The 15,886-nt window shown below is 38.7% G+C and overlaps 2 protein-coding genes across 4 annotated transcripts; one reads left to right on the top strand and one right to left on the bottom strand.

The window, feature by feature from the left end:
- Nucleotides 1-1,239: 1,239 nt before the first annotated feature.
- ntmt1 (N-terminal Xaa-Pro-Lys N-methyltransferase 1) lies at nucleotides 1,240-4,998 on the top strand. The gene is made up of 4 exons (XM_077497574.1): nucleotides 1,240-1,381; nucleotides 2,275-2,434; nucleotides 2,648-2,900; nucleotides 4,344-4,998. The coding sequence occupies exons 2-4, from the start codon at nucleotides 2,279-2,281 to the stop codon at nucleotides 4,598-4,600; spliced, it is 666 nt and encodes a 221-aa protein (XP_077353700.1). The 5' UTR covers nucleotides 1,240-1,381; nucleotides 2,275-2,278; the 3' UTR covers nucleotides 4,601-4,998.
- A 566-nt stretch (nucleotides 4,999-5,564) lies between these two features.
- Nucleotides 5,565-15,877, bottom strand: ndor1 (NADPH dependent diflavin oxidoreductase 1). 3 transcript variants are annotated; one of them, XM_077497573.1, is made up of 15 exons: nucleotides 15,813-15,877; nucleotides 14,701-14,840; nucleotides 14,510-14,587; nucleotides 12,532-12,629; nucleotides 12,368-12,466; nucleotides 12,127-12,228; nucleotides 11,845-12,039; nucleotides 10,984-11,111; nucleotides 10,652-10,863; nucleotides 8,814-8,921; nucleotides 8,375-8,489; nucleotides 7,193-7,339; nucleotides 7,005-7,123; nucleotides 6,796-6,890; nucleotides 5,565-6,716 (listed from the first exon to the last, which is right to left on the bottom strand). In XM_077497573.1, exons 2-15 carry the CDS (start codon nucleotides 14,833-14,835, stop codon nucleotides 6,572-6,574), a joined length of 1,776 nt encoding a protein of 591 aa, XP_077353699.1. In that variant the 5' UTR covers nucleotides 14,836-14,840; nucleotides 15,813-15,877; the 3' UTR covers nucleotides 5,565-6,571. The 3 variants fall into 3 exon arrangements, with proteins under 3 accessions (XP_077353699.1, XP_077353697.1, XP_077353698.1); XM_077497571.1 differs by having other exon boundaries at nucleotides 15,761-15,873; XM_077497572.1 differs by having other exon boundaries at nucleotides 15,479-15,866.
- Between the last annotated feature and the right edge of the window lie 9 nt (nucleotides 15,878-15,886).

Genomic DNA, 15,886 nt, shown 5'->3' on the forward strand with positions numbered 1-15,886 from the left:
TTGGGCGCTCCGAATTGTCCCTAGGTGTGCGTGTGAGTGTGGATGGTTGTTCGTCTCTGTGTGCCCTGCGATTGGTTGGCAACCAGTCCAGGGTGTCCCCCGCCTACTTCCCAGAGCCAGCTGAGATAGGCGCCAGCACCCCCAGCGACCCTTGTGAGGAATAACCGGTCAAGAAAATGGATGGATGGATGAATATTATTATATAAAATAATAGTTCTGTTCCACATTTGTCACAAGCCTCTTCCATTTGTAAATATTTAACTTTAGCTTGGTTTCTAATTTTTGCTTGACATTTTTTAGTACTTCATATTATGTTTTTGTTTATTTGAAGTTATTTTTTTAATATATATATTCAAGGCATTTTATTTGTTACTAACCCCAGATAAGTGGTACATAATGGATGGATACTTGTTATTATACATTACTGGTTATTGTGTAACTATATTCTTCACCTCTGCATGTATAACGAATAATAATAATTTTTTTTTAAATTAATATATGAATATTTTAAGCTAATTCTATTCAACTCTTCTGCCCATTGACAGTAACACAGTGAAAATGACAAGAAATGTGAAAATGAACTACATTATATATATATATATATATATATATATATATATATATATATATATATATATATATATATATATATATATATATATATATATATATAATTTTTTTTTTTTACTTGTGTCCCACAAATTTCAGGTTAGGATCAAATGTGCTCCTTGTATTAAAAAAAAGAAAAGTTTGGAGCCCTGACATTCACTATTATTATTATTATTATTATTATTATTATTATTATTATTATTATTATTATTATTATTATTATTATTATTATTATCCTCCAATATCAATGAACCAAATGAGACTTTTATGATAAATGCATAGTATACTGGTTACTTTTTAATGCAGCAGTGTTACACTGCAATGAGTATATTAGTATAGTAGTAGGTGTGTGAATGCCACTGGCAGAAATAGAGGGCCACAGAATCAAATTTCGCCTTGGGCCCCCATGAAGGCGTGGTAGGCTCTGTATGAAATACACAAAAAACAATTGGACACATGTACACAAATGAATTTGAATGAATGTATGGCACATTCATTAATAATACATAACAATAAATGTTTCAAGACTTTGCACTAATGTGACGTTGACAGAAATCGTGCATTTTGGTAAAGGACAAAGTGAAGGTGAATGGAGGCTTACTAAATACGGCCAACAGGGGGCGCCCGTGTTGTCCCTTTTTCTGTAGGACCCAAATAAGGAAATGACGTCCAGCAAACACAGCGATGGTTGCAAATAGAAAACTCAAGACCTGACACCGGCACGGGTGGACGAGGATTCGAGAGGGCTGATTGGAGTGCGGAGCTGACAGAGGTAAATCTTGATCTCGTTCATGTGTCGAACGTTGTTCCAAGTTGATGTTTTACCGTGGAAACGGTTTGCTATCGGCTAACGAGTTAGCTGCTAAAACCAATGGCACAAGAAGTACTGCAAGTACTACTTATCATGACGTACGTCATAAGTAAGTAAGTCAGTCAGTAACGAGTGTGCTTTGAGACTGTGTTTTTATCTCGATCAAACATATGCCTATTAAAAGAATGTGTACTAGTGGTAGTTGTGTCGTTATTAGCACGTGGGTGGAAATACTTTCCATGTTGCATCCCCACTTGAGTGTTCTTCCATTTTGATTTATATTTAGTTTGGTCGATGGGTTGTCCTTGGCGATGCCATTGTTGTTGATCGACTACAACTTATAACATTGTGTCTGATTACAAATATGAGGGGGGGAATTACATTGCGACTGCATTTTTTTTTTAAACCCCGCCATCATACTGTATACTGTATATATTGTAACGTGCACAGTACTTTTGTAGTACCGATACACCGTGCCGCCCTGTCAGCTACCTCCCAAAATTACAGTGGGAAGAAAAAGTATGTGAGCACTTTGGAATTTCTGAAATGTATGCATACATTGTAGTCTGACCTTCATCAAAATCACACAAACGAAACTGTTTGTTAAAAAAAAAAACTGCACAAGCAATTATCATATAAATAAAAAATGAAATTAAGCATTCACTAGAAAGGAAGTAAATTTGACTTCAATTTGTAGTTTATAATTCAACTGATTTAGACAGCAATTCTCTTCTAATGGACTTCTTGAGGTTCCACCATAACTTTGTAACTACGGATGAATGAAGATGTAATTTTTAAATCGCAATTTTCATGATGTGTGAAGAATCATAAACCCTGTTTTTTCTTGCTTCCAGTGGGATGGGTGACACGTCAGGAGAGACAAACTTCTACTCCAATGCTGAGGACTACTGGAAGGAGGTTCCGCCCACCGTGGACGGCATGCTGGGAGGCTACGGGAAGATCTCCAGCATCGATATAAATGGATCCAAGGCTTTCCTTCGCAAATTCCTCGGAGTAAAAATTCTTTTGAATCAATTCTCGTTGCACCGAACACACATTGACATCCTGAGTCCGGTTACACATAATAGTGTTCGTGCCGGGTTGTTTTCTAATGGAAAAGGGGCTGTTTGATAGTTATCCTGTTTCCTCCCCCAGAAAAATGTGGACAAAATGAGCTTAGACAGATGATAGATGCTGAATCTTGCTTCTTGCTTGTCACTTTTGCAGGAAGGGGAAGGCAAGACAAGCACGGGCTGCGCTCTGGACTGCGGCGCAGGTATCGGGAGGATCTCCAAGCGTCTGCTGCTGCCTCTCTTCAAGACCGTGGACCTCGTGGATGTGACGCAGGAGTTCCTGGACAAAGCTAAAACGTACCTGGGAGAGGATGACAAGAGGGTGGGCAACTACTTCTGTAGTGGCCTGCAGGACTTTATACCGGAGACTGGACGCTATGACGTCATCTGGATACAGTGGGTCATTGGTGAGTGTGGTCATCATGTGTTGATCGACAGATAGAAAAATCACAAACTTCGTGTTTCGACGGCATGAAAGTCGAAAGACTTTTCCCAGTAAATATTTGTAGGAGTAGCTCTTTAAAATATGATTTCTATAAAAGGTAAAAAATGGGACCGAGTTTGAAAGAAAATTCAAAATGGTGGACTTCCTGTTAGAATTAGCCTATGGCTCCAAGAGACATATTTGTAGGTCTTGGGCTCTTACATATGTAATTTTTACAATTTTAGTTAAACGCTGTTGCCGTGGCAACGGTGCAACAGCACGTTGCCACGGCAACAGCATTTAACTAAAATTGTATTTCACCATCGTTAAGGCCAGCACACCTTTCTAAGCAAATATGAACCCACAATCTCTGGGTTGCAAGATGACCACTCTACCACTGAGCCATGCCACCCCGAGGGAGGGGGTTAAAAAAAATCAAATATTAAAACATGTATTTCCTTTAGCAAGTAGGTGGGTGCTACCACTAAAACAAAAAACAAGTTTGTAGATGACTTCAGGCTTGGACTTTCATCAAATGTGCAAACTTTTGACAAGATATAATCATTTGGGTCAAGTTATAGCATTTTTTATTGTCATGGTGATGCTGATTTTAAAGGACGCTCAAAATGGTGGTCTAGGTTGCGCATATGGCCCCAAGAGAATTTTTTGTGTATGTCATAGGCTGTTTGTTACATATACGTCAAAATTTCATAGATCTTGGTGAAACGTACAACTTGGGCTGCTTATTTAAAAATTTGTAGGGAGTGCTGCTGAGCGAATTTTTTTTTAAAGAGGTACTTCACTTATTTAGCCCAGTATAGCAATAAAAAGTTAATATTTTGTCTATAATTAATATATTTTCATTATTTTTCATGTGCAATTACCATAGTACCTTTAAAAACACATTTTGCAACTTGCTGTCGACTGAAAATGACATGACAATGGCTCAGGTAACCAAACACAGCTCACTTGTTTTCTAGGTTTGGTCATGTGACATTCACAAGCTGAGCTGTGATTGTTTACCTGAGCCCTCGTGATGTCATTTTCAGTCGACAGCAAGTTGCAAAATGTGTTTTTAAAGGTACTAATTTTACATGAAAAATAATGAAAATATCAAATTTATTATAGGCACAATATTAATGTTTGACTGACAAAAATGGCTAAATAAATAAAGTATCCCATTAAGTTTCACGGGTTTTCAGGCATGTTTAGGCCCTCAGCCCGTTGCCACGCAACAGCCCTTGGTGAAGACTCACTCTAAATAATACCGTTGTACATTTTCTTTCAAATCTGACCAAGTCAGTCACTTCTTTAGCCACTTGCGTTATTACGTGCTGTAGCTCTATCAAAGCTAGTCATTTGCAAAGTTAATCAGGACACAAATGTGGATTTTGGAGTCTCGATGAAATCCAGTCCTCCTCCGCAGGCCACCTGACCGACAACCACCTGGTGGAGTTCCTGCGGCGGTGCCAAAAAGCCTTGCGGCCCAACGGCCTCCTCGTCATCAAGGACAATGTTTCGTGCGAAGGGGTGATCCCGGATGAGGTGGACAGCAGCGTGTGTCGAGACCTGAAAATAGTCCACAGTCTGGTGAACACAGCGGGTCTAAGAGTCGTCTACGAGGAGCAACAAGTTAACTTCCCAAAGGAAATCTACCAAGTCCACAGTCTGGCTCTCCGCTAAGAAGTGCTCCCATGTTTGCCAAGTGCCATTTGTGAAGATGTTTTTGGTCAACAGTCCTGAAATGATGTGAACCTGTTCCGTGCGTTTGGAGCACGAGTGTTAGCGGTTTGAGTCATCTCATCTGACCACCGGTTTTATTTATTTTTTATCAAATTTGTTTGTTCCAGGCTAAATGATCACGCAGATCATTTTAACTTGAAGCTGACCCATTTCCATTGCTATTTCTTTATTGACCAATAGCATCTGTATCTTATATCTGAAAAATAACTTTTGTAATTCACTGTTCATGCAGGCCAGTCAATGTTTGAATCATGCGTTTCAGACCACTGAATGTTTTTCATCATTATATATATATACCAAACTATCAGCTACATTAAAAAGCAGGCAGTTTCTCAGTATATTGTTTTCCACTCTATATTGCAGCTGAATTTGGGAACTAAACTATTTTACACAGACATTGACTAGATTGTGCAGGAGATTAGCAACATTGTGCTCAAAACAACTGGCAGCAAAACAGGAAAACATTCACTTTGATCTTTTAATATTAAAAATACTGTTTTGTTAGCTTTCCACCTGGGTGATTTAAGGACATTTAAAACTTTCACTGCAATTCAATTACATCTGATGCTGGTATATTTTAAACTTTACTATTGCACAACCACCAGTCGATGACATTGATGCCCCATTTTAGATAATTAACCTGCCATGCATGTCTTTGGAATGTGGAAGGAGACCGGAGTACCCGGAGAAGACCCACGCAGGAATGGGGAGAACATGCAAACTCCACCCAGGAAGGCTGGAGCCCAGACTCGAACCCAAGTCCTCAGAACTGGGAGGCGGATGTGCTAACCACTCATACACCGTGCTGCCCTATTTTTGCTCAAATACTGGTAAGATTTCAAGATCAAAGATAAACAATTTGGCTGTCTGGAAAAGCAAACAAACAAAAACAGGAGAACAATGATAATTTTGTCCTTGTTTTATTAGTTGCAAAATCCAATGTGACATCTTACCCCATATAGTGTAACAACTTACCCATTAGTGGGGCAATATGTCACATGTTCACTCCCTCTATTTGATAGCTTATAATTCTGCACTGACACAAAGTACGAAAATGACATGAATACAAAAAATATACCCAAGACTTTGGTCCTTTCTCTGGTATACGTTTTGTTTATGTATTGATTCCGAGAAATATATAAAAGTATAAAAAGAGATACAACTAGCCCCGGTCTCCCCTACCATTAAATATGGTACATTGGAAGCATTTTTTGTTGCCCATACTTGACACTTGTTTTCAATGTAATTCAGGTATCCCTGCATGTAGGCTGTTGATTGGGTTCACTGACATAAACACACTGTCACTATGGGAGGATCTGCTGCTGCCTTTATAAGACCACAGAAAAAAGTCATTACATGAAAGACACTAACTTAACTTTAGTTTTTTTTTGGTTCTTATTTATTGTATCAGTGGTGGGTTTGAAATGTATTTTCATCCTTTGAAACCATCTATTTTTAATTAAATGCATAGACAGGGTAGATCTGGGGTCACCGATATGGTGTCAGGCACGAGGAAGCCTGCGGGCTTGTTCTAAAAATAGCTCACCAGTGATGGGACTTTGTGATTTTCCATGAATCTTGTAGAAATTGTGAACACTGCCAGATATTTATTAATAATAATAAGTGTTGCCTATTGATATTTATCAGTTTCATAATTATTGTGGGACATTAACATAATCAGTGTCTTCTCTCAAATGAATCAAATGTGTTACTTCAGACGTGCATACTATCAAACTGGTAACCCTTCACATTAATCAGTACCCAGAAGTATCGTTCCCCTTTCAAAAAAAGGTTGGTGAGCTCTCGTGGTAGACGCTCCCCACAAGGATGTTGCGTACTGCAGCGCTTCATTCAGTCCTTGCACAATACAGCAATGTGGAATGTGACTGTGGAAGGTCTGACACCAGCTGATCAGGACCAGGTCTCACTCTGGAATTTTCCGGACTTTTCCATGGCTGCCAGCATCATTTCGGCATCATCAGCGGAGAGGCGTCCCTCCTGTTGGAACACCGCTTTCAATGCGTCACACACACCGTTTGGCATGTCTTTAGCATTTCTGTATCGACAGACGAATCAAAGTTAAGGAGCATTCGTGTACGTTACACGTGCGGCCAACAGAAGTTGTAAGATCTCACCCAGCGATGTAGAAGTAGGCGCCTTGATTTGCGACCAGGTCCCAAATGTGCGACGCGTTCTCTCGCACACGCTGCTGCACATAAATCTTTTCCTCCTGGAATGACAAATATGTTTTACATATTGCATAGCTTTGAATTGTGGGTATGAATGAAGTTTACATAGACTATCACAGTTTCAACTACTGGTCGGCACATCATAATGGTATGACCTGGTCACGAGAAAAGGCAGTGAAGAGGGTCAACTGTCCAGTTTTTGTCATCTCCTTCCACTCAGACCTGAAGTAGAAGTCTTTGGACTCGGATCGACAGCCGAAGAACAGGACATTGGCTGCACAGCGAAAACCTCATTAAGAAGTCACACCTCAATATTGTACGTACTCAAAGGTGAAGTACACACCATTTTTACCCTCCGCAGTCCTTTCCTGTAAAGCCGACCTAAAGGGCGCCACTCCAGTTCCTGGTCCGACCATAATCACTGGGGTGTTTGTGTCTGTGGGAAACCGAAGAGTTCCTTTTTTTACCCAGAGAGGCACGTAAACATCTCCTGTAAGATAATGGGGAAACACATGAGGGCTGTGTCGCAACGCAACAGACACATCCACGTCAAAATTTAACAGTCATAAATGTAATAATAATGCATAGATTTGTGGAGACTTGGGTCAAGTTGTATTTTACAATTATAAAAATGTGCAGAATTTCACGTTACTTCATGTTAAAGATTAGATAGCTCTGAATATGATAAGAAAAATGCACTGAGCTCTCACCAATGTCTTACAAATGCAATTATGCCATCTAATGGCAGAAAAATGACCAACACAAATCAATATCACACTTGTTTTTTTTTTTCGGTACAGTGCATCTTTTTAATTTCAACTCAATTTTCTGAATTATGAAATTACTGTGCCAATGACTAAAAGATGCAGCCATATTCCTATTAGTTTAACATTTTTTCCACTTTTAAATTAACAAGAGTATGAAAACTAAGGAAACAAATTTAATACACATTGTATTGTACATTTAGAACAGATATAAAATTTGCGATTAATCGTGACTTAACTATTGAAGTCATGCGATTAATTACGATGAACATTTTTAATCGCCTGACACCCCTAGTTTGATTTTATTAATATGTTCTGATTTAAATTTACTGCTAAAACGATTCAGAGTAAAAGTGTGATTAGACTGTGCTGCAGATATTCAACTTTAATTTTTGCGTAATTGCATCAATATCAGGTGAATGATGAATTACAATTTATAGATAATATGTGCCTCCCACTTTTTAAGGGACCAAAAGTAATGGGACACTTGGGTGCTTAGCTGTTCCATTGTCACCTGGGCATGTGTGGCTACCATTGGCACTGGTTCCCTCATATTTTCTGATGATGACCACGGTGCATAGCAAATAAATCAATCATTATAGATAAAATATCAAATTTCCTATGGTAGTTTGATGAAATGAGTAACATTTTACAGACAAAACATTACAGAGACACACAACGCAACAAATTGAGAACTTGATAGTCTCGATGAATGAGGTGTGAGCGCACTTATGTTTAAAAAAATAAATGAATCAAATTACCTTTTGTGGGGTCAAGGGAGGCCAACCAGGTGGAGCAGTGACCTCTTCTTGGTTTATATAGCTTGGTTTTATATTTAACGACGGCAACCAGAATTTGGAGCTTGTGTGGGTGAGCCTGTTTGTGGGAGGGAATATCCTCATCACTTCATGGAATTAAATATGACAAATTTTGCTGATTTCTGGAGAGCGTGTTTCGATGTTTCACTCAGGATCAGATTTACTGGCCGAGTATACAAAAACACAAAATAAATTTATCTTCACAATCACAAGTTCAACCCATCTGAGAAACATGAAAAATGATAATGACCAACACAGGGAGACGGGACGGGAAGCCTGGCGGTTCGCTAATTAGCGTCCCAAGTCTCAAAGATGAAAATAAGGAGATATAAGGAAGGAGTGAGGAAAAGAAATCTTGGAAATCGTTTGCTGTTGTGTGTACCTGGAGAGAGGAGGCGATGGAAAACGAACGTGGCTGGATCTCAGGGAAAAGATCCAGCAGGTAGTCGACTTTAAGTTGTGCTGCTGTGTGGGGGAAATCCGCCAAGACCTAAAGCACAAGAGTACATTCAGTTAGCGGATCCGGGACAGGAGCAATGCAATAATAGAGCACAACATTATAAACAATACTAGATTAAGTGCAATTTCTGGAGAAATTGCGTGGGAATACTGAAAGCTGAATGCTAATAGCTGAATGGTAAGATGAATGCCTATGAAGGAAATTGAAGGATAAATTATGTTAAAATTACAAAGTAATTACATAACTGGTAATTACTAGTAGTGTTGTTCCGATACTGTTTTTTTGGCCCCCGTTACAGATTCTGAAACCCAGCTTTGCAGTACGTATCGGCCGATGCCGATACCATACCGATACCTAAGGTTGTTTTTTTTCTCAACGTGAAAAAGCTGTCCTGCCATTGGTTCAGAGCATTCAAGGGCCAATAGAATATCTTAGATCGGCATGCAGTGAACATGTCATATATCAGTGAATGTCGTGCACGAGCAAGACACAAGATGCTGCATCCAAAGTCCTATATTAGTGTTGGAATTAATGGTATTGGCATGTTACTTGTTAGTAGTCACCGATACCGATACCACTGTTTTAATGCAGTATCGGGGTCTCTGCCGATACCAGTATCGGTATCGAAACAACACTAATTACTAGTGACAGTAGCAGGAGTAGTAGTAGTAGTAGTATTATTATATAAGTTGTGCATTTAGAAATATGTTTTTATTAGGGATGCATGATAATGCTGTTTTCAGCCGATGCCAATAAACTAATAATTTAGAAAGTGCCGAATCTGCCGATGTTGATACCCGAATAGCCGATAATTGTTTTGTTTAAAGCATAGCATTAGCTCAGCATTAGCTTAGCATGCTAACATAGAATTAAATTAGCATTAGCTTAACATCAGCATTAGTTTAGAATCCTAAGTTAGCAATAGCATTAGCTTAGCATTAACTTACCTTGCTAAATTACCATTAGCTAAGTATTAGATTAACATTATCTTAGCATGCTAACTTAGCATTAGATTAACATTAGCATAGCATGCTAACTTAATATTAGCATTAGCTTAACATGCTAACTTAGCATTAGCTTAGCATTAACTTAACATGTTAATTTAACATGCTAACTTAGCATTAACTTAGCATTAGCTTAGCATGCTTAAATCTAACATTAGCTTAGCATTGGCTTAGAATGCTAACTTAGCATTAGCACATTAACTTAGCATTAGCATTAACTTAACTTAGCATGGGATATATATCCCTTAGCATAATGGCCCTGGCTATATTTGCAATTTACAGTCGGAGGTGTGATTCAAACCTGCGACCTCCTGGTTACTGAACAATGCACTATACCAAGTGAGCTACTAAGCAGTATCAGAGAGCTGCTAATGCTGATTAGTTGTTTGTGTGGAAGTGGACGTGGAAAGTGGAACTTGGAAAAAATTCAGTGTCAGTCCCATTGAAAATGAATGAGGAAAAGTTGATATTTAACATTAAATTGTGTGACTACTGTAAGTGATGTGGAATCAAACGATATATTCCCTGGAAGGTGTGAATTTTTGAAGCAAGATGAAATTTGAACATTGTAAATCGGAAGTATTATGTTGGAGTTGTTTGACGGCAAAAACACTGAGGGGAATAAAATGCTATAATAAAGAATTTAAATAATATATCAGCATTCCCACAATAATACACTTCCAAAAAGGTACAACAGTAAACAGTAAACATAAAACTTCTTATTATAACTATCTTATTATCAAGCCAAGCAGTCACCTCCAGTGCGGTGCGCCGCGGTCGGTTGCAGTAGGTGTGCAGTTCCTCCTGGCCCTCTGCTGAGCTGAACTCAGCCAACTTTTCACGCTCCAACTCGTCATAGGAGAAGGTGCTGAGCAGTTCAAAGAAGGAGCGGCGAGGCACGGCTGCAATGTCCAGGTAGGTCTCCACCAGGTGTTGCAACGTGCACGGCTGACGAAGCCTCGCAGGAACTGAGCACACGGCACTTTTGGTTACTTGCATTAGCCACAGTGAGCAGTTAATTAATTAATAGCGTGGTTGGAGATCTATCTGTTGTAAAACACTGAATGAATGCACGCATGCAATATTACCTGCAGAGCCATCTGCTGCTGTGAGCGAGAATCTGGCCTTTGGATCTAATTTCAACAGTTGGCAGAATTCTTCAACATCTTCAGGTGCGTTGCAAGAACACATCACAACAACGTCACCTGCAGTAAAACTACACAGAGCATCCACCAACAAAGGGTCAGTGAACCGAATTAATATATAAAAAAATGAACAGGAGCACTCAGTTGGTCTGAAGAGGAAAAATATGGGGCTATGATTTCAAGCTGTAGCAAACTGTGAGGGGACTATTATTCATACAATTTCCTGACAAATTCAACCATATAACGGCTAGGGATGTAACGATATCCAAACGTCACGATACAATATTATCACAACATGAAGGCCACGATACGATAACTGGAGGTAGGGAGGATGACGATATAAAAAAAAAAAGTCACAATATTGTTTAAAAAACAAAACAAAAAACACTCATACTAAAAAATATATATATATTGTGCTTTTGTACAGTACAGCAATGAAAAATATTGTAAAAAATATTATAAATATTATATATAGAAATATAGTAGTATAATATATGTATTGAGGCACTTACTCCACATATTGACTCTGTTCACAACAAGCCTTCATCCGACTATTAGCGTAGATTTGAAACATAGAAGGGCCAAAACATGCTGTATGAAAATTAAACTGCAGTAAAAAAAAAAAAACAAGCCACCAGAGGGTGGTAGAATGCACAAATACAAATCAACCTGACTTTTTTTTTTTTTTAACAGATGTGCAGCTTTTAATATTGTGACATGATGACGACGATATATTGTGGCAGTTTTAATATCACGATATTGCCGGTATCGTTACATCCCTAATAACGGCAAGGTCAGACTTACTCTATGTTGGATCCTGTGATGTCAAACTCAATGTGCCTCACATCTTGAAAGTGTTTCGGGTGAGTTACTCTCTCATTGGACAGCAGTTTGGCAGGAAAGGGATGCGACTGAGAGAGGCCCGTTTGTTTTGTAGGAATTATTGGACCGTTCTCATTTATATCATCCAGGAAATTAAAAGTGTACGATGGAGGAAGCCTGGCGAAAAAAAAAAGGACTTCAAGCTCTTTTGAAAATTAAACTAATGTAAAAATAAATACACTAAATTAGAATTAGAGTACTCACGGTTCATCTTCCCTCAGTGGGATCTTATCTGCAAAACATGGGTACAGAGCAAACACTTTTTCCCAAAATGACGTTAGCCACACATCAATCACTGCATCAGGCCTGTTTGAGAAACACATTTTGATGTGACTGTGTAAAACATTGAATATTTGAATAACTGTCGTCCAACATGCAGTGCTTAACAAACAGCAAATTATATCAGCACTATACTGTAGCATACTATCACATTTGCTACCCTTACCCGAGGTCATGTTGGTCATCTGCTAGCCCGACAGGCAGCAGCAGAGTGGCGCCCAACTGCGCAAGCCGTTTGTGGAGCTTCTTGGCCACAAAATTGAACCTACAAACAAATGCAAGGAGATGATAAGCCACTCCGAATGAGCTCTATAAAGACAATCTTCTTACTTTGGGTAAGAAGAGTCGCCCAGGCCCAGTACGGCACAATCCAGCTGACACAGAGAACCTAATGGTAAAGATTTTCTGAAGAGGAACCTCCAGAAGTTCTTTGGAGAGAAACATAAATGAGCAAAGTTAGTGAATTGTACTCTTGGCTTTTATCGTGATTTTTATTTATTTGTTCAATTCATTTCCACGCTCTCATAAGATCTTAGGCTCTTGGGAGAACTTCCTGGATGAACGAGAAATTAAGTTCACCTGTAAAGGACATATAGATGTAACATCTATTTCTTTAATTATTATGAATCTAGTTGGCAACACTTGGCAGATGAGACAGCTGGATTTCTACATAATATTCTGTATGTCAATCATCTTTGCTCTGATTGGATCACTGTTTTCCTTCATTTAAAAATTCAAAGTGAAGTCAACCCTCCCAAACATTCTTGACAATATGTTCTATGTAGCCTCACTAGTCTGAATATGGCATTCTGGTTAATACAGTCTTCCCTCGCTATAACGCGGTTCACTTTTCGCGGTCTCGCTGTATCGCGGATTTTTTTTTAAGTGCAATTTTGCATATCTTTTTGCAGTAATATACCCATTTTATAAAATTCATGAAGTTTTGAACATTCTCAATATTTGAACAAGAGAGAAATGTGAGAACATGTAAATGCCTCAATGAGAAAAGTGTCTAAATTGTGTGGTAGGGGATTTTAGAGCCTTAAAACATTTATAAGAATTGTAAAACATAAAGCTAACTACTTCACGGATTTCATTTATTGCGGGTATTTTTTGGAACCTAACCCCAGCGGAAAACGAGGGAACACTGTATTGCGTTAGTGGAATATGAGTTAAGCAGCAAAATCCAGCAGTTTTTCTCAATATCGGAAGGCGGCCATTTTGCAACTTGCTGTCGACTGAAGATGACATCAATGTTGCTCACCTGTTTTCTGAAGCTGCACTATGATTGGTTGTTACCTGAGACCTGAGCAACATTGTTGTCATTTTCACATTTGCTGCTTAACTCATATTCCACTAACGCAATATTAACCGGAATACCATATTCGGACTAATGGTCTCAGGTAACAACCAATCACAGCTCAGTTTCAGAACACAGGTGAGCTGTGATTGGCCGTTGCCTTGACCTCTGAGCAACATTGAGTCAGCCTCACTCGAGAGCAAGTGGCAAAATGGCCGCCCCGAGATGGATAAAAACGGTTGGGTTTTCCTTCATAACTCATATTCCACAATAGAATGTCATATTTAGACTTGTAAGGTCACATGTAACATATTATTGTCAGGAAATGTTTAAAGATGAGTTCCACTAATATGGAAAAATGGTTTGCTGTGATTGGAAGTATGCTGTATTTCTTGATAAGTGTGCATGAGCAAGATAGAGGCTAGTGCTATTGCTAGCTTGATTCACAGTTAGGTACAACCAAGTGCTGGAAACAAGTGCTATTTTTTATTTTTTTTTGGTGTGTGTTTTGTTAACAAATGGCGTTTGCCGGTTTCATGCATTCATTGCTCAGCACTTGGCCCCTTCCCTCTCCCGGTTCAAATAAAACCAAATTTTAGAGCTACAATTTCTAACTGCTGTGTGCCATTTGTTCGCTATCGCGTACACCTGCCTGAGATGATCTGTGGGGACAGTTCCACACTATTTAGCCAATGTGCTGAGTGGACGGATATTGTAGTAGAATCCCAACAAATTCTCACCAACACTTTTATTATTTGCAGGCATTCTTTTCATTACTACTGTTTAAAATGGTGGTCATTGTAAATAACTGGCAAATGTTCCACCCTGCCGCTTCTCTTCCCCACGTATGAAATTTAGGCCATGCCTCATGTGTTTTTCCATCCAAAAGTCTATTTAAAAATGTTTGTTGTCCTGAAATGGTTGTCCTGATTAGCAGGCCTGAAATTTGCATGCACATCAGCTGGACTCCTTAGTCATTTAATCGTGATGTGCTAATTGAAGCAGTACCTTCATGTTATCAGGGGGGTCTCCTTGGCCAGTGGTTGAGCAGACAAAAACAACCAGCGACTCTGATATCAAGTTAGCCTGTTATATGAAATGAAGCACAATACAGCCATTTGGCACAGTTTTGTCACCACAGTATCGCAAATACCAGGCAGATGACTGAAACTTATTTATAAATGTGAAACAAAACTTACAACATCGTAGTCATCAAGTGGCAACAATTGCACTTGCAGATGTCTTCTGATCGCCTGCCTCGCAATCCTCTGGGCTGTGTCCTGGGCTGTCCCAGTCTGGCTCCCATAGAGGATAAGCAATGCAGGGACGGACATTGTGACTGAAAGAGTATGGTGAATAAAACTTGACTTGAAATAGTTCAAGTAAAACACAAGCGGTTTAATATCTGGCATAGCAACATGTCCCAAATTCAACATGTTACTGCCAACTAAATCACAAAATACACTTGCTTATATAGTAGATATTGAATAGAGCTGGTTAGTTTGAACTACATTTACTAACATTAGAAGCAGTTGAGCAACTTTTTGGATAAAATGGACTTTGTGAGAGTAGCTTTAAATTGACATACACATTACTTTTTAGTTACTTTTACTACTTTACTAAGAGCTGGTGTATGCAGTATGTATACAGCTATATAGAGATTATTATACTGTACAGACTGTATACAGCAGGGGTCTGCAGGTCCGGTCCTCAAGTTTCCCTATCCACCCTGTTTTCCAGGGCTCTCAAGGACCAGAGTTGGAGACCCCTGGTATATACCGTATATTACTTTAAAACGTTATATGTCATTTTATTTAAAGTGATATCGTTGGCCCATATTTGAATTTTATTTACATGTTTTTTTTATTTGTTTTTGTTGTTTGTTTGTTTTTAACTCAACACTTACTCAAGTAATTATTTGGAGTACTGCTTTTTAAATTTTACTTAACATTATCCTTGACTACTAATACGACCCACCTTAGGAGCCTCATGAAGTCGATCGTTTTCAAAAGCTAATTAAAGCTGTATAAAATGTATACCTTTAAATTACATGCGCAGTAATACACGTTTACAGAACTGTGCATAGCCGTCCGATTTGAACGTATGACATTCCTTCATTACAACATGTCAACTAAATGGTTGACAACAGTATTGCTAGCTACTAGCCTGACAGCAAGATAATACGAATTCTATTGTATTTCTATATTTCTTCTCAGTTAACAAATTTATATCGTAGTATCCAAAACGCCAGACACTTACAGTACTTGGCACCATAAATAATGAGAATTGCTTAAAAACTCAAGAAAATTACGTAGGATGAAGCTCAGCTATCATTGTGGACGACAGTCACACTTTACGGCAAAAAAAAAAAAGAAAAGTCGCGCT

Source organism: Festucalex cinctus, chromosome 15 (genome assembly GCF_051991245.1).
Source record: "Festucalex cinctus isolate MCC-2025b chromosome 15, RoL_Fcin_1.0, whole genome shotgun sequence".
Lineage (NCBI taxonomy): Eukaryota > Metazoa > Chordata > Actinopteri > Syngnathiformes > Syngnathidae > Festucalex > Festucalex cinctus.

Bases quoted from the DNA above. Each gene is read 5' to 3' on its own strand.
- ntmt1 (XM_077497574.1), top strand. From the start codon at position 2,279: ATGGGTGACACGTCAGGAGAGACAAACTTCTACTCCAATGCTGAGGAC. The intron at 2,435-2,647 runs GTAAAAATTCTT...TCACTTTTGCAG, and splicing joins TCCTTCGCAAATTCCTCGGA to GAAGGGGAAGGCAAGACAAG. The intron at 2,901-4,343 runs GTGAGTGTGGTC...CCTCCTCCGCAG, and splicing joins CTGGATACAGTGGGTCATTG to GCCACCTGACCGACAACCAC.
- ndor1 (XM_077497573.1), bottom strand. From the start codon at position 14,835: ATGTCCGTCCCTGCATTGCTTATCCTCTATGGGAGCCAGACTGGGACA. The intron at 12,040-12,126 runs GTGAGTACTCTA...TTTTTTCGCCAG, and splicing joins CCACTGAGGGAAGATGAACC to GCTTCCTCCATCGTACACTT. The intron at 6,717-6,795 runs GTGAGATCTTAC...CTGTCGATACAG, and splicing joins GCCTACTTCTACATCGCTGG to AAATGCTAAAGACATGCCAA.